We start from the raw sequence: 18,221 nt of genomic DNA on the forward strand, positions 1-18,221 counted from the left end.
CTCAGCTGCTCCTGCTGCTCCAGCCCCTTCCCAGCTCCGTTCCCTTTCCTGGACACGCTCCAGCCCCTCCATGGCTTTCTTGTTGTGAGGGGCCCAGAACTGATCCCAGGATTGGAGTTGCCTCAGCAATGCAACCAGTTAACCAGTTGTTAACCAATGCTTCCTCTTTCCTCCATCACCCTTTGGTCACAGGGAAAGCCATGCTGTGTCCTGTTGAGAAATCTCAGATATTTTGCTTCATTATTGGCTTGAGGGATAAAATAACTTAACTTTTCAAAGGTGACGTGGGCATTTGACAATTTGTTAATCCCTGTGAACCAATTTCCCATTAACCCCCCCCTTTTTATAAGCCCTGTCTCTGGAGATATTTTTCCACCTTATATCTGTAGTCAGCCTGGTATTTTCATATGTCTTGTTTTATAATCTTCTAGTTCTTGTCCGTATCCTTAGCCCTAAAAAAAAATAAGTCATCAATTAAATCATAATCTTGAAATGAAGCCTAAAATCTGATTTTTCCCTTCTTTTCAAATGCCATTGAGACTTAATAGCCGAAGGAGAAATGCTTTGAACTGAGCTACCTGAAACTGGTTATAAATTCATGTGCAGAAGTTTGTTAATGAGTTGGTGGCTCTTTGGGGGATTTTTGTTAAAAGATAATAAGACAAGGAAAAAGCCTTTGTCCTTCAGGGCTGTGCCATGCTTAGAATATGGAAAACATTTTTTATTTTCCTTTTTGTCCTTCTTTCTGTGAGGCACCTGGGGATCCCATATGGTTTGGCCTTTCATTTCCTGGGATGAGCACAGAAACAGCACTTTGGCATAAAACAGAATTAAAGAGTGTAAAAGCTTGTGACAAAAATATGTGGGTTTTCTCTGCACACTTCTGTTACTTGTACCTAAAAATACTTCAAATATATAAATGATGAAACTCTGACCAGCTTTTTGTGAGCAGCAACACAGTGACTCAGGCAGCCACAACTGCTCTGCTGTAGAAGTTCTTGCTTTGGTAGGAGAGGAGGTTGTGTGTGTCTCTTATAGCCAGATTTTCAGCAGTGCTGGAGTCTAAACTGTTACTTGAAGTCATTATGAGATGTCAGTCCTCAAAATCAAGCTCCAGGACTTGGGAACTGAAAGAGGATGAAGAATTTCAGCCTGAAGAAGAGAAGGCTCTGGGGAGACCGTAGAGCCCCTTCCAGTGTCTAAAGGGGCTCCAGGAGAGCTGGAGAGGGACTTTGGACAAGGACTGGAGGGACAGGACACAGGGAATGGCTTCCCACTGCCAGAGGGATAGTGGGAAGGAATGTTAGATGGGATATTGGGAAGGAATTCTTGGCTGTGAGGGTGGGGAGGCCCTGGCACAGGTTGCCCAGAGAAGCTGTGGCTGCCCCATCCCTGGAAGTGTCCAAGGCCAGGTTGGACAGGGCTTGGAGCAACCTGTGACAGTGGAAGGTGTCCCTGCCCGTGGCAGGGGGTGGAATGGGATGAACTTTATAGTCCTTTCCAACCCAAACCATTCCATCATTCTATGGTTCTAATCTGGGTCCCAGCTAAGCCACTTGCTGGTGCACTGCTGTTTCCAAACCACTGAGGGGACTCTCCTATTTTTATTTTTGAAAGATAATGCATTGTTTAATCCATTTTGGATTAGTCTGTTGCCAGCCTGGAACACAATGGTAGATCTCTCACTTCTGTCAGTCTCAATCTGCTTTTCAGGTGATGCTTCACTTCTGTAGCTACTTGTTGGTGAAGCAGAACTGTGGGTTGTTTATTACTTGCTTGAAAAAAAAGAACAATTTGCTCCAAAACGATGCTGAATGTTGTCCTAAAGTTTATAATCTTGTGTCATTTTCAGCATCAACAGGGGAAAAAGTAATGAGGATAATTACATTTAATCCATTTTAGTACACGCTCTCTCAGCTGTCAGAAAACACTGAAAATTATGTTGATTTTTAACCCAACCCTGATTTGTGTTTTGTTCCACCAAACAAATCTTAATTATCTTCTGCAGAATCAGCATGAGGCAATTCTTTTATCCTCTCTCTGCATTTTGCTAAATAGCTTGCCAGCAGAAAGCAATGGCAGTGGTGTAATTAGATTAATCCAGCACTCCCTGTGCTGCCCTGAGAACTGATTCCTGGACCCCTCTCCTTGACTTGGTGCACGTTTTGAGGAGGAATTTTTGTTCTGATTGAGAGACCCTTCTGAATAATGAGATTAATCTCCCCTGCAGCTGGACTCAGACCTGGTTTGGCACCCTGCTGTTGTCACACAGCTGATGAGCTGGGCCAAAGTGCATTTCCTAATTAGAAAAGTGATTTAAAGATTGCACCCAGGCACACAGTTTTAATTAAGTGACACTGAGCCCTTCCAGACTGCAGCGCTGGCGGTTGGTGTGGATTCCTTAGGGTTGTTTTTCGTGCTGTGGGTGCTCAGTCACATGGAGAGCAGAGCTTTGTAGCTCCTGGTGCTCCTTTGCCTCCTGCTCATAAGGAGTGCTGGTTGGAGGGCCGTTGGTGGGAGTCTCCTGCCAGGCACTGGGCTGAGAAACTCTCTGTGTTCAAAGGAACTTAAAGGTGTTGAGTGAACCAAACAGTTAATTTGATGAAATTCACTCCTGCAGAGCACCTCTGATGTAGGAGCCCTTTGAAATTTATGAAAAATATTAAATTACTTGTCCATTATCAACTGGAGATGGCAGAAATCCTCACATGACTCCTCTTTAGAGTGAGTTTCTCACACTTATTGACAAGTGCTCATGTCATATTTATTCTTGGATCCAAGGAATTTGAACAAGAGCCTTTTCTCTTTGCAGTTTCCTTCACCTTTTTTTACTTCCAGCCACCTCTTTTATTCTGCTTCTGTTCTTTTGTGGAATTACTCCATCTTCCTGCAGCTCTGTGCTGAGGCAGGGATTTATGTGCCGTGTCTCCTCAAAGATTTGCACTTATTTTTCTGCTTTGTAAAAGGATTCAGCACACTTGGTTCATTTTTACCATTTCCAAGATGAAATAGTTTTGGATGTTTAGACACAAAAGCTATTAGAACTTGAGCTGTTCTAAAAAAAAAAACAATTTTCAGGGGTTTTCAGATTTGGGTATTGAACTTGTCTCTGGATTTTAAATGAATACCTCTCTTTTAAAGAACAATACAGACAATACAGTTCAAAAAGGTGTTTTTGGAATTAGTTTGTGTCATGCCAGAATAACTTGGCAATATCCTTTAGCATTTGCCTTTTCCCTAGAGAGAACATGCTTATTCTTTCTAGTGCTTCTCAGAGGACACTCCTGAAGTACTTTCTTCTGCAGCTGCTTCCTTCTAAGGTGTTTTCAGGCTGCTTTTATGCTGGTACTGTGAATTCTCAACTAAGGACCACCATGAGGTGGTGGACACAGGGATGGGGATGTTCTGAGCCACTCAGTTGTTGCCTTTGGTTTGGGATTGCTTAAAACATTTTTCTTTTCATCGTGGTGGTATTTTGCAAGGCTGTGTAGTGATAGAACGAGGGGGAATGGCTTTAAATTGAAATTTGAGAGATTTAGAGTGGATATTAGGAAGAAATCCTTCCCTGGGAGGGTGGTGAGGCCCTGGCACAGGTCGCCCAGAGAAGCTGTGGCTGCCCCAGCCCTGGAAGTGTCCAAGGCCAGGTTGGACAGGGCTTGGAGCAACCTGGGCTAGTGGAAGGTGTCCCTGCCCGTGGCAGGGGGTGGAATGAGAGGAGCTTTAAGGTCCTTTCCAACCCAAACCATTCCATGATTGATTCCATGATGTGGCTCTCAGTAAGCAGTGCTTCATGGTTAAACAAAGAAAAGCCAAATAAAGAGACTGTATTGTGACTTTCCCTTTGCAACCCACCCTCTCCAAATAAACTCCCCTGTTCATTAAATTCTCTCAGAGTTCTGATATCAGAGCTTCTGATTATGCACATAACAGGGATATCTGAGTTCTGCCTGAGATACCCCTTTTGCACTGAGCTGTCCCACTTAGAATATTGGATTCAGCATTCCCACTGCATGAATAATTCAATAAACTGCTGTTTATTGAAATAGGCAGCAGAAGGTTAATATGAAAACCAGTTGTTTACAGTCTTTAATCTTCTAACTAATGTACATTTGAGTTATGAGTGGTTTAAACATTTTTAGGTGTGCCAGGAGAGCACTGCTGGTCCAGTGTTGCTGAATTGTGTTGAATATCAGACGTAAAAGTGAGCACAGACATGTGAGTTGTTCATTGCTTCTATTTTGACCTTTAGTCCAGTGTACAAGGATCACAGTATTGGTGCATTGAGGCACACAAATCCCATAATGGAGAAATGTGGAGAAAAAAAGTAGAGGAGAGAGAAGGCAACGCACAGAGAGGGAGTAGGGGCAGGAGAGCACAGGAGAAAAGGACAAGAGAAATTATTGGCAGAGAAATGATGATCACTAAAAGGAGAAGCTGGAGATACAGAGAAGGTGGGAGGGCATGTGGGGAGCGTGTTGGGGAAGATGGAAATGTTGCTGTGTGCATTCATTTCACTGAAGCAAAAACCTGCAGTCCCCCAGCAATGCCATGGCAACTGGCTGCAGGCTCCCAGAGGAGCCTCTGGATGCCCTGAGGCAGGTGTGTGCCTGCCTGCTCCTGGTGCTCTGTTGGTGCTGTCTCCCAGTAAAGCTACAGGAAGACTTCCTGGGAAATGAAAGGAGTTGAGATGAGTTCTGTTTATCTCAGTGGGATCGATCCCCTCAGTGCTCAAAGATCCGTGTACTCGTCTGGAATATCTTGACATCTGATGTGCCAGGTGGGTGACAAACTTGTCATAGGATCCCAGATTTGGGGTCATTTTACTCACAGCTTCAAGTTCATGTCTGACAGACTCTAGAACTTACTTTATCACGAGCTGGAGATCAGACAAGAAATTATTGAAACCCTAATCACAGGTTTTTCTGAGCAATGGAAAGATTCACATCCTGCCTTCAGCAGCCCATGGAGAGGGAAAGAGGTTCCTTGTGCCTCTGGCCTTAGTGCTGTGGTTGGATATGAACCCCCTGCACAGGCTACTCAGTCTAGTTCTTTCTTGCTGCTGTTGTAAATCTGTGCTAATTCTTTTATAAATTAAATACTCTGCAGTTGGGGAAGGAAGACAGGGAAAGGATCTACTGAGTTTTGCAGTCAGGCAAGTTTCTTTGTTGTGACACAGAAACTCACCTGATGATCTGATCTCTAATGAATTCAGTTTTTAACTTGTCTCACTGAATTTCTTGTGCAGTGACTCCACTCCAGAAGAAAAACCATCAGTGCATTCTGAATATACTGCCTTTAAGTCTCACATATTCTCTTTACCAAGCTTCATTTGGTAAGAAGATGAATAAGTGTCTTGTACATGTTATGGTCTTTCTGCCTTCCTTGCCAGCCTGCATTATCCTTTTGAATATTCACAAAGACTTTAAATGTCTGAATAATGTAACAGAAACCGCTTGAAATTCCCTGGGAATAGGAGACAATCAGATCACTTGCAGCAACACTGATTGAACAGGTCAATTTATGTTTCCTCCCCAGAGATCGACATTTAAATCATTGAGAAACATTTAAATGGGGTGATTGTTTGAAAGAAAAAGCTGAAATAACTCTTAATTTGGGACTGATGTTTGGTGCTTTGCACCAAATGACATAAGTAGGTAATGTTAAAATGATGTCTGAAATTGAGGAGCTTTATGCTCTGCTGCTGGTAGTTAGTGGAAAAGAGAAGCTGTGAGATTGGCATTTTCGTGTGCACAAACGTGCATAATCTCATCAGGGGCAAAACAGTAAGAGCTGAGTTTTAAATAGTAAAATAGTTCTCAGTTTTCTGGCTGTGTGAAAGCAATTTCTGGTTGAGTTCTGTGACACATATGAAAGTGGAACACTGTGCACGTGTGAACAGTGAGCACTTGGATAAATGTCCTGGCAGAGCCTTGGCAGGGGCTGGCAGTGTGAGTTACTGCTCTGTGCACGGCCACTGCCTTCTCTGAGAGCTCCAGGACAGTGCTGGAATCCTTTGCAGAGGATTTGGGTGTTGGAAAGACCAGTGGGCCAAGCTGTGCATTTCAGAAGAATTGCAGCAGGTCAAACGTTGGGAACAAGGAAAGGTAAGAAATCCCAGGACAGACTGTACACCTTTCTGGCCTGGGGCTGTGAGTCATATTTATTTTGCTAGAAATCCACTTCCATTCCCACTTGGGCCTACCTTGAGTGTGATGTAGTCCTGAAATCAATGGAAACCTCCAGTGGAGGCCACTGCACTCTGAGACCCTCTTTTTTTACATTTGCTGACCTGGAGAGCTGTGTGCCTGTCTCCTTCTTGAGCTGTGTTCCACCTTTGAGAGGATTGAGGAGAAACCTGACCTGGTGTGGTGGTTTGACCTGGTCAGAGCCTGGCCTGTTAATCAGGGCCTGACTCCCCTTGGCAGTGCAGCATTCCCTGTAAGTACCTGCTGCCAGCCTTTGTGTAATTAGAAAACTTCAGACAGTGCCTCCTGCATCTCTCTTCCTACTCAGCCACAAGAATATTTAAGCCAACAGCTCCTGTTTCTGAATCTGTAGAGTAAACTGGAATGAGGCAGTGCCCCTGCTATTACGTGGAGAAGAACACAGAGTTATGGAAACTAGAGAGGCAGGATGGGTGAGGTGAAACCTGGTGGTGTTGTAGTTGCTGGTGGCCCAAAGATGATCACCTGCTCCTTTTGTGTTAAAGAATCAGAGCCTGGTGCATGAACAGTCCTGGAAACAGTGCTTGTCATCCCCTTTCAAAAGAGATTTGTCTGCATCATTAGTCATCTGCACTTCTTCCTTCTCTAACCCACCACAATGAGATACTTTAAAATAACTTTATCCCAGTCATCTAAGGATTAACTAGAGCACTGTCCTGGTGAGCAGAAATTAGGAGAGCAAACGTTTTCAAGCTGGAGAAATTGTTAAAAACAGGTCTGTAGTTCCTATGCTTGGGCTCTAAGAAGACACAGAGAGGGGCTTGATGGTGCTCTCATTTAATTTGGGTGAGAAATAAGAAATGGACTGAAGTGTGCATCAGCCACCTGTTGAAGAGGTTCTTTGCTGCAAGAAATGTGCCCTGTATTGAGCTAATTGATCTCAAAATAGAAGGCAGCAGATTCCATTATCAGTTCCTGGAACTGCCAAGTTCACCAAGAACAACTGCTCTTTAATGTAATAAACACTCTCCTTGAAAAGAGTGACTAATCCTGACCCTCCTTCGAGCCTTGAGGCTTTGTGCTACCTCTGACAGAGGGAGAGGATAATTCAGGTGTCACATTCTAGCAGGGACGTGGCAGTGGCTGCTTTGTGGTGGTGAGCAAGACACCACTGCAACTACCAACTTCCAATCAATATTAATTTGGATGATGATTTCTTCAGACGCTGCAAACTGACCTCAGGTTTACATTAAAGGATCGTGCACTAATTCAAATAAATTACACATCCAAACAATACCACTTGTGAGCTCGCTACAATAAAAATGTAATCCTTGAAGGGAATGTTCAATGAGCTGTTATTGAGTCATTATAATTCATCTCTTCCACAAAAGCAAATAGGAAAAACGGAGAGTCGTCATTATGGTAAATTTGCATTTTATGTAATAATGAATACAGAACACATTTGATTCACAGGATAAAGTCCTCTTCTGTCAGGTTATTTTAGGCAGTTGGGAATTTGTCAGTGTTATTGCTGACTTGAACCTTCTCAGAAGGATTTTGACTTGAAAATGGTGGGCAAAAAATGTTACTCTGGTCTTTTTTTTTTTCCCCTTCTTCTTTTTTTCTTAGTTCTGTTTAGATTTCTCTCAGTGCTGGCAGGTGATTTAAAGGCCTGTCATCTCCACTGGTCTTATGTTGCAGTCCCTGCCAGTGCCTTCCCAATCCTTCTGTCTCTCAGTCCTCTTGAGCTGGGCTCTGCCATGGGCAATCACATAAATCCTCAGCACAGAGTTCAGTGCTGTCTTGTCTCTGATGTTCTGCTTGCTTGGCTCTGACCTGTGGTTCCTGTGTTGTTCAGCAGTATTTCTTACATCACAGAACAGTTTGGGTTGGGAGGGAGGGACCTTAGAGCTCATCTTGTTCATGAGCTTTAAGGTCCTTTCCAACCCAAACTGTTCTGTGATTAAAAAAACCAAAACTCAGTGGCTCCTCCCTCCTCAGAAGGGAATGTTCAGGGCATTCAGGCTGCTCCTTTGTAGAGGGAGCACTCACTCCTTCTCACCTCCCAGCCTGTCCTCTCTAGGATGTCTGTATCCATTGAGAGCAACCCTCCAAACGTGGGAACAATTCTGTAATCCCAGTGGGATCACAGTGCATTCTAATTCCTTGTTTTGTTTCCTACGATGGATGAACTTCCAGGCAGCCATCAGTAAGACAAGAGGGCATGGTCTTAAGCTGTGCCAGGGGAGGTTTAGGTTAGATATTAGGAAGAAATTCTTTACAGAGAGGGTAATCAGGCATTGGAATGGGCTGCCCAGGGAAGTGGTGGATTCTCTGTCCCTGGAGGTTTTTAAGGTGGGACTGGATGTGGCATCAGTGCCATGGGCTGGGAACCACAGCAGGGTTGGATCAAGGGCTGGACTTGATGATCTTGGAAGTCCCTTCCAACCCAGCTGATTCTATGATTCTATAATTCTATGAACTTATGATCAGGCACTTGAGGTGGGATCCTGCTTGTGCTGCCTTCACAAGGAACATTCCAGAGCCTCCCCTTCAGTGTTCACAGTGCCCCATTCCTTGTCAGGCTGATCATCACCATCATCATCATCATTGCCTGACAGACCTTGTTTGAAGCCCCCCTCACAGGTCAACAAGCCTGATGCTAAAGGTTCTTCTGCCCCAGAAGATTAGGTGGATCTTCCCTCTCTCCCCCAGTCTTCATTCCTCAGTGGAATAAAAAGGAACAAACCCTGGAGCAATGCAGTCATGTCTAGCCAAGTGTAAGTACAGCCACGTTCCAATTCAGAACTTAAAACTGGACACGAATTTAGGATGAGGTGTTTAACAGTAGCTCAACATCTAGGAAAGAAGAGCTCCAGGTAGGTTGGTACTTGGTGCTTCCATGAACTCAGTCCCTCCCCTGTCTGTTGTCCCTGGCAGGTTTGCTCTCATCGGGAGTGCTCTCACATTCCCCAGGGTTTCTCCTCCTCCTTATATCTCACTCCTGCTGAATGAATGACAGCACCTCTTAGGAAAAATGGCTGCCATTGTGTAAGTGTGGCAGGAGCCAATCTCAGCTGCTTTGTTCTGTAACAAAGCAGGAGCAGCTGCCGACATGAATAGTCAAGGTGAGGGCGAGGCTTTCAATCCAGCAGCAAATTGATTTGCCCCCAGTGTAGGGCAGGGCAGTAGGAACACCACTGTTCTCTAGCAAATCACTAGAGAAAAAAACAGTAGGAAACATTGTTTTCCCTTGCTAAGATGAAAACTTTAGACACAGAGATGTCTAGAAGACTTCTGGTATTGGGAGAATATGAGAACAGAAGGAGTAGCTTAGGCAAAAATTGAAATGCTTGAATCCAAACGCAGAAAATCAATGAGCTTCAGTTGTCCTGTGCTTTTAGACTTATCTCCTTCCTACTTCACCCACCTCTTTCCCTTTTCTTCCTACTTAGTGGTAACCAGGTCTGCCAGCTGGCTGCAGGGCATAAATTCTTTGTATTCAGGTGTTTTCCCCACACCTTTTCCAAGAAAACTTAGAGGTGAACTTAAAACAAAACCTCGGAGCTGTTTTAAAGGATCAAATAATGCATCATTATTATTCTTACTCAGTTTGAGCTTTGCTGCTTTGCTCTCTGCAGGGGCAGAGTTGTCTTCAGTCATGTACTTTTGCTAGTTAAAGAAGATTGAGGCACAGAATATCTGTATTGCCTTATTCAAATTCCAATCTACAAAAAGCAGACATTTGTCCTGAGTGCATTCAGTGTGCTGCAGAGACAGGTAACGTTTCTGTAACAACAGAAAGGGGGATGAAAAAAGCCCCAGACTTACTTGTTTTAAAAACCTTTATATGTCACCAGAAAGGCTCTGTAATTCCTGTTGCTATTTACTGTGTCTGGGCCGTTGATGTGTCACCAGACAAGGGCTGGTGACTAAGGAGATCTCAACCTGGTGCTAAAGGCCATGGACAAATCTCTGGGAATAAAAAGTAGTTCTGACTTGATATAAGGAAACTTTTTCACCCTTTGGGTAGTCATCCATTACAACAGGTTGCCCAGACAGGCTGATCAGTCTCTCCCTTGGAGGGACTGATGATCCAACTCCAGCCCTGAGCACTGTGATCCGATTCTGTTGCTGGTCCTGCCTGGAGCAGGAGGTTGGGCTGGGACTTCTGAAGGTCCCCTGCAGCTGGAGTCATTCTGGTGCTCTCTGTTGGCAGCAAATCCTGCCTTGCTGCCCATTTCCCTTGGCTGTTTGCAAAGGGATTGTTCTGATTATTCCTTTGGGCAGATTTAAACCTTGGGGAGGCTGCAAAATGTATGAGGCAGAGGAGAATTTCCATCTCAGCAGAGATCTGTCTGCCCCTAAAGCAGCATTGATCTCTAGTACCCTGAAAGGCCTGGGGTCCCCTCTGAGGGGGCAGATCGGTTCAGATTTTGTGTTAATTGGTATTTAAATTATGTTAATTTGCCACTGTGAGTCCACAGTGTAAGCTGCCACTTCCTTTGGGTAAAATTCACTCATAGAGTAAGATCCATAGAGTGTTTCCCTGCTGCATTTCAGTCCTGCTTTGTACACTGGAGAGGCTGAACAGGGGGCTTAAATATTGGCTCCTGCTCATCCAGCATCCTGAGGTAGCCAGGTCATTCCTGCAGGAGCTCCAGGCAGTCCAGGCCATGTCTGTTTTTCCGTGGAGCTGTCGCTCTGTCACTGCACAGAGAGGGGGGCTGGACCCGTGGACAGTGTTGTGTGTTGGAAGAGCATCTCCAGCATTCGAGTCCATCACCCTCTGGATCTTCTGCCCTGTCACATCTCAGCAGCCCTGGATCACACAGAAGTGCCAAGCCTAAAACGGGAAAACATCTCTGACTGTCACAGTCTTGGTTTTGCTGAGCTGATATAAATCACATCTGTTAAAACAGTGTGATGTGTGGGGAGTGGTGTCTGTGTTGAAGGTGGAAGCTGGTCAGGCCAAAAAATGCAGCTTTGATGATTGCAGGCATTCAAAACCTTTAAAAAATTAAGTGATAAATTCTGTTTACTTTCTAGATTTTTGATCTGCCATCCCTTCTGCCCTCTTTGAAGATCTCACTGTTAAGGACAGTAACCAGTAGTTCACTGATGCTGTCCTGGTTCTGACTGGTTCAGGGCTGCCCTTTTAAGCCAGGTTTTGTTGCTGCAGTTTTTATTAAGGTTTTGCAGGGTGTAGCCTGGCAGTGGTGGAGCTGCTATTGGAAGGGATGATGTACAGGCTCAGCAGCTCCCTTGGGCTGACAGTGGCATTTGACTGGCCATGCATCAAGTTATTCAGAAATCTAAACTGGCAGAAAATCAACATTTTTTCCTGCCATCTAGTCCCTTGGCTGGCTTGTGATGAGATCAGCTGAGCTACTGGCAGCAGCACAAGTAAGAGGCTGGAGGAAAGGGGGAGAAGGGCTCATCTGTATGATGAAACATTCTTTTAGCCTTCATTTCTCTTGTTTTCTGAGTTCATAAGCCCCATCTTCTTAGCCCTGCTGTTCTCCCCACAACTGCAGCACCCCATCCTCCCTTTTGCCAGTCAGGAGTTTGGGTAGACACATACTGAGCTGGAGTGGAGAATTTGCCTGGCTTAATTTTGTTTGGATGGATTAGTTTTCACCAGGTTTCTTTTGTGTCACTGCACAGGTGCTGCCCCAGAGCAGGAGTGGTAGAAGGGAAGGAGCAGGAAGCAGAGCAGGGAGGCTGCTTATTTGTCTGAATTGGAATTGCCAGCTTCAGCTGTCTTAATGTGTGCCAGGAATTACAGGATCAGGCAATGGTTGTTTCTGTGCCCATTTTTTCACTGGGCTGTGAACATTCTAAGTGTGCTTTCTGGGTTCATGAATTTGTCCCCATGACATTTGGGAAATGTCCTTTTCTTTCTGTCCCCCTTTTTTCCTTTCTCTGCCGTGTGCACTGTGTAAACTGCAACAGCCAGTGGGGTTGGGAGTCAGATGGGTGACTGATTCCTCACATATCCATTTGTCCCAAAGACACAGCAGTGGGGAGGCTGCACTGGGAATGTTTGCTGGGGCAGGGGCAAGACTGGTTTAAATCACTGACCATCTTTAAATCTTGTGACTGACTGGGAGGAAGAGGTAGGGAAAGAAGAGAGCAACTGTGAGGCTCAGTCAGGAAATGTTGTGACCCACTGTTACAGAGGGAGGCCTTGGAATGGGCATGTCCATGGAGACCAAAGGAGACCTTGGTAGTGGTTACCCTTCTCAGTGGAACTGAGCTGTGCAGGGGTGTGGCTGCTGTGTCGTGCAATCACACAATCCCAGAATAGTTTGGGATGGAAGGGACCTTAAAGCTCATCTCATTCCACCCCCTGCCATGGGCAGGGACACCTTCCACTAGCCCAGGTTGCTCCAAGCCCCACCCAACCTGGCCTTGAAAGGAGGTCACCTGTACCATGGTCAGCAGCCTGGATCAAGGAGACAGGAACCTTTATTGGCCCACTTGCCATAATCACACCATCCTCAGCATCCCTGCACCTTCCCTCTCTTTTAATCTTTGGCCCCACTCTTCTGTCCTCACTGTCACTTGTTCCTTCACAAAGGAACTCATAAAGAACAGTGTCCTCAATAGAATGTTTCATCATGCTTGTGTCTTTTCCTTCCTTGTTCCTGCAGATGGAATTAGCTTCTCCTTGCAGAATATTTTTCCATCGGTTTGGAGGTTTCAGTGATTTATATTGATGTGGGTTGTGCTGGAGTGTCTCATTCCATGTGATTGGGCATCCTGACCTTTCAGCTTTGTCACCCTGGGCACTGTCACACCTGCTTCAGTTTTGCAGGGTTATTCCTAGGTCCAGAGGATTCATTAGCAGCCTTCCCAGCATCCATGGATGTCTCTATTAGCATTGGAGAGTTTGCAGAGCAGACAATTTGTGTCGTTGTCCAAAGCAGATTTTTGGATCAGAATTTATTCCCTTGAGAGAGGCAGCGAGCTGGTTTCTCACCAGGCACAGGTGACATCTCACTTCTTCTTACCACCTGTAAACATCTTCTCTGCAGGCTTTTCCAGCATGAATATCAACCCCCAAGTGAGATATTTATGCCAAGTTGTGATGTCTCATGCCAGTCTGTCCCCAGACCTCTGTTTCCAGCAACTTCCTCGTGTGCTGGATGGGCCTTGGAGGTTCCTTTCCCAGCTTCCATGCCATTGCCAGATGTATGGAGACACATTTCCACCTGAAAGTGTACAAAGGTTGTGCTCAATTCAACCACTTCCAGATGCTCTTCTTGCTTTCCTGCCTCTGTCCCATGGATATTCTAGATGAGTCCATGTTTTCTTTTCAAGTGCACTGTAAGTGTGGAGGTGTGATCATGTCAAAGCAACTGGTGTTTTGCACAGAAAAATCAAAGGCTCAGAAAAATCTTACTTCAGTCCACAGTTAATTAGCTTTCCTTTGCCTGACTGGAATTGAAGAGATTAAAATTAGGAAAATTTGTGGCTTCAATCAGCTCTTGCCACCTGTTTAGTATTGTAGGTTTATCTGCACCTAATTCTGTGCATTCATATCTTACCTGCTGTATCATGCTTAGTTTGCTATTCAAAATTCAAATTTAAGCTAGAGGTCATTAAAATACATTTTTCTGTCTGATGCTGCAGTTGGAATAGTGTGATTTTCTCATGTCATTGACCTTCATTTGAATGGTTCTCCTTTGCACCTAAACACCACAGTGTGGTATAATACATGACTGTACTTTTCCAGCTTATTGAAAGGGTTATTTGCTCCAGTTTTGTTTGCATGCTTGGAAATGTGTGAATTCATTCTGGTTTGGATGTGTGTTAGGAAGCTGCAGTCATTTCACAAACCACTTCTGGTTTTTAAAGGAGTATTGGCTGAAAACAGGTACCAAAGCCTGCTTTCCAAAGAAAGCCACTTGCCTGCTGTAAGAGCAGTAGTTTTCAGTGGGATAAAGACCAATGAACTCATTTTCCATGCAATAAGTGATGTTTCACCCAGTGGGAATGTGTAGTTGCCTTTCAGTGCTTTATTTGACCTGGGTACACGCTTTATATCCTGACCCTCACAGTCAAAGTAGGAGCTGCCACGTTTCAAACAAGACCTTTTTTACATGAAATTTATTCAATGCTGACATTTTGTAGTCTCATTCTACCTGTGAGTGCCCTTAACTGTTGTGGTGGGATCACCCAGTTGGCTCCTTGAGTGTGGCAGCTTTTCCAATCCAGTTGTTGTCTCCTCTTGCAGGAAGCAGCAAACATGTTACGTCTGATGCAGAACAGGCTGAAGGAAGAGGAGCAACACCTGCTAAAGAGTGGAGGTAAGTGGCATTTCTTCACCTCTGGTGGTAGTAGAGAAGTTTAGTTGTTTGGGTTTTTTTTCCCCAGACTTACTCTTAATTAATTAGAATTCTAGCTGAGGATCAGAAGGGAGTAACAAACTCTTGAGGTTCTGTAGAAAGCTCACAAACAAGATTTTGCTCTTTTTGAGCTAAACATCAGCAAAAACATCCTCATTGATTGCCCCTGTGAATTTAATATTGCAGTCTGTGCACTTTTACTTGATAGTGGGAGAAACTAGAAGGCAGGTTAATTCTCAGGATCAGAGGGAGAGTTCACAGAAGCTGACACTGAGTAAAGATATAAAAATTGTGCTTCACAGTTTCCTTGGTGGCTGAGATTTTCAGAGCAGGCTTATGAAAGAGGAATTTCACTCATTTTTGCCCATCTTTGATCTCATATCAATGAGGTAAAAGGTGAAGACATCTCAGCTGAAATATAGGATTTGTAATATAAATCACAAGAATGTGGAATTGTGTCAAGGATTCACTTGAGTGAAAAAGTTCAGGTCCTGCTGTCTGATAGTTTCCAAGGTAAGTCAGTTTAAGAGGACTCTGTCATCAATCCTCAGTAATTGGCAGTGTGAAGTATAAAGTGAAAGTTTGCTAGCCTCCTTTCTCCTTGCCTGTGGATTTTACTTGGAAAACTATTCTGTCATTTTGCAGCTCTGAAATAGAAGGAACTTTACCTTTTAGTGAGTGATTTAACTGCCACCTCAGAACGTGATTATGACTTCCAATGAGCTAAAAATATTACAGTAACACATCTTTATTCAAGTACTTAATTGTCATAATGAGTATTCATTTTAGTGATAAAGAGCACCAGGAACCTGTTTTCCAGAGCTGGCTCATTTATTGACTGTCCCATAACCTCAGCCAGTCGAGTCATCTCTGTCAGCACAGGCTGTGGGAGTTTGCAGAGTTGTAACTGAGACAGTAAATTTGGCTCTTGGATGCTGTTTCCCAGTCATGAGCATGGAGGGTAATTTATGGGAGGTTGTAAAGCTCCCTGAGACCACATGGAACAGTCAGGTATGTAAAGTAAGATACACAGGTGTCCCCAGAAACACCAAGGCAGTGGAAAGAATTCAAAAAAATTATTTAGAAGGCCATTAGTTAAATTATTAGTTAAATGATACCCTTTATACAGTTCAAACCCAAGGGATTTGCTTTGCTAAGAGAATGCAGAGGTTGGTGTCCTAAGTGGCACAGTGTCCTGTTAGGGATGTGTTTACAGAAGAGCTGTGTTAATCCCAGGATCCTAATCACAAGAAAAATACATGTTTTGCACAAGACAAAGAGCAGCAGAATCACTGCAGCATCACTGAGCAGCTTTGCTTGTCCAGCCTCTCCCAAGGTTAATAGTGCAATGCACTCCAAAAATAGGAAGAAGCGGGATGGAATTTCTGCTGGAGAGGATTCACAGGAGACCTACAGCCTGATGTGGCAGTGATTTTATCAAGAGGACTGGGAACATGGGAGGAAGTGGTATGAAGTGCTACATACATGAGCACTTAAACCTTCTTTGAGTTCTGTTTGGATTTTGAGTGCTACATCCTCCTGAGATAGGATGTGCCCTGTAACGAGCCAGTCACAGGGAATATTAAAAAAGGGCTTTTCTTCACTGTCAGAAACATCTTTCTAAAGTAGGTTTTGGGAGGGGAAATTACTTCACAGGATCATGGAATCACAGACTGGTTTGGGTTGGAAGGGACCTTAGAGCTTCACCTGCCATGGGCAGGGACATTCCACCCCCTGCCATGGGCAGGGACACCTTCCACTAGCCCAGGTGAATCCAAGCCCCATCCAACCTGGCCTTGGACATTTCCAGGGATGGGGCAGCCACAGCTTCTCTGGGCAACCTGTGCCAGGGCCTCCCCACCCTCACAGGGAAGAGTTCCTTCCCAATATCTTGTCTAAACTGACCTTTTTTCAGTTTTAAACCATCACCCCCTGTCCTGTCGCAATAGACCCTGCTAAATACTTCATTATTCCACTTGGAGTTTTGAGTAATGCCTCCCACATGAAGCAAAGTGCTTTTATCCTGAATTTTCTTCCATCTTTAGTTTGTTGAGAAACTTCAGACTTTTTTTTGTCTGGGCCTTCAGCCCAACAAAGACACTGTGCCTGTTCACAGGACAGTTGAAGTGGACCCTGCTCTGACTTGGTCTTGCTCATGCAGCGGGTTCTGGAGGTGGAGGGATGAGCATCTGCTCTGCTCAGTGCAGGGTGGGCAGGCTGGTTTGGCATCTCCCAGTGTCCTAAGATTCTCTGGCTGAATCTTGGTCCAGGGTGGTGAAATGAATTTCATTTGCCCAAATTCACTGATTTCCTACCCAGAGGGGTAGCACAGGCCAGCACCTTCTGCAAGGGAAGGGGAAGGTTCTCCCTCTCATTACACTTCACCCCTGAGAGCTGCAAAACACTTAATGAGGTTCTTCTAACTGCCTGGGCTGGCACCTGGTGATAAATTTGTTGCCCTTAACTGATAAAAGTCAGTATCCATCCTGCCCCTGTAAGAACTCTTTGCCTACCTGCTAATTGATGCAGTTCTTGTGTTGTCTGCATCCCCTGACGTTATCTCCTGCTAATTTGGTAGCAAGGGTTCCAAATCAACAGTTCATTTCTCTGTGCAGTACAGTTGCAGGAATCCTGGAAGCCTAAACCATGTTTGTCATCTAGAAGAGCTGTGGAATGGAGGTTGAGTTGTGCAGGTCTGTGTTAAGGATGTAAAAAGTCCAGGGATATGTCGTGGCATCACATAAAATGGGCAAAAATGTTTAGGATAACTGATAAACAGTCTGGTTCTTTTTTTCTTTTGGTAGCATGCATTGCAAATCAGCTTTGATTTCTGACTGAGCATCTCGATAAAACCACTGCACAAAAAACAAAAAAAGCCAACACTAAATTACATGAAAAATATGAAAATGACATAAAGATTTTGAACTCTAAATACAGATCAAGCTTTGAGCATTACCTGCATGATGAAAACATACACAGTTAAGTATTTGCAGCAGTATAGAAGTGTCTTTTGTGCTGAGCAGTAAGGAAATTGCTGTTATTTTTCTAATCTTTGCTCTCAGAGAAGCTGAGACAGGGTGTGGTGTCTCACACACCTGCTGCCCGGGTGCCACATCCAGGGCTGGTGCCAAATAAAAAAATCCAATTGCCTGAAACTCAGGGCTTGGTTCCCTTGTAGTTAATGGTGAAGTGACTCTTCAAACATTGTATTGGACAGTGCTGGGGTGAGCACTGTGCAGGGTGGTGGCAGATCCAGTTCAGGTGTGGTTACTGGATGCTCTGACACCGGATTGTGTGAGAGAAGGGGCAAGGAAGGTCACTGACCACAGCAAAATTTCAGGATGTTTTCTCAGGCTCACCCAAGGTTGGAAAACATGTTTGTTGAGCAAAAAGGAACAAGTGTGAATGTTACTAGACTGAAATACAGTTTTCCAGAGTAATCAAATTATTACATTTACAGATCTTTATTTTCCTCACTTTTTTTACACATATTTTCACATGCATTTTCTCACATTCTTTAAGAAGTTTGGGGGTTTTTCCAGTTTAAAAGCAGACAGTGTAGAATCACAGGATCCCAGAATGGTTTGGGTTGGAGGGACCTTAAAGCCCATCTCATTCCTCCCCTGCCATGGGCAGGGACACCTCCCACTAGCCCAGGTTCCTCCAAGCCCTGTCCAACCTGGCCTTGGACACTCCCAGGGAT

The 18,221-nt window shown here is 44.5% G+C and overlaps 1 protein-coding gene across 2 annotated transcripts in view; it reads left to right on the forward strand.

The window, feature by feature from the left end:
• The window catches only part of CLUAP1 (clusterin associated protein 1), a 61,505-nt gene that overhangs the window by 28,157 nt on the left and 15,127 nt on the right, over positions 1-18,221 (forward strand). For both annotated transcript variants that reach the window (XM_017808932.1, XM_017808933.1), the window contains exon 9: positions 14,407-14,479. In XM_017808932.1, the coding sequence (XP_017664421.1) occupies positions 14,407-14,479 (73 nt within the window). The remainder of the gene's footprint in view (positions 1-14,406; positions 14,480-18,221) is intronic.

Source organism: Lepidothrix coronata, unplaced genomic scaffold (genome assembly GCF_001604755.1).
Source record: "Lepidothrix coronata isolate B3197 unplaced genomic scaffold, Lepidothrix_coronata-1.0 Scaffold24, whole genome shotgun sequence".
Classification (NCBI taxonomy): Eukaryota; Metazoa; Chordata; class Aves; order Passeriformes; family Pipridae; genus Lepidothrix; species Lepidothrix coronata.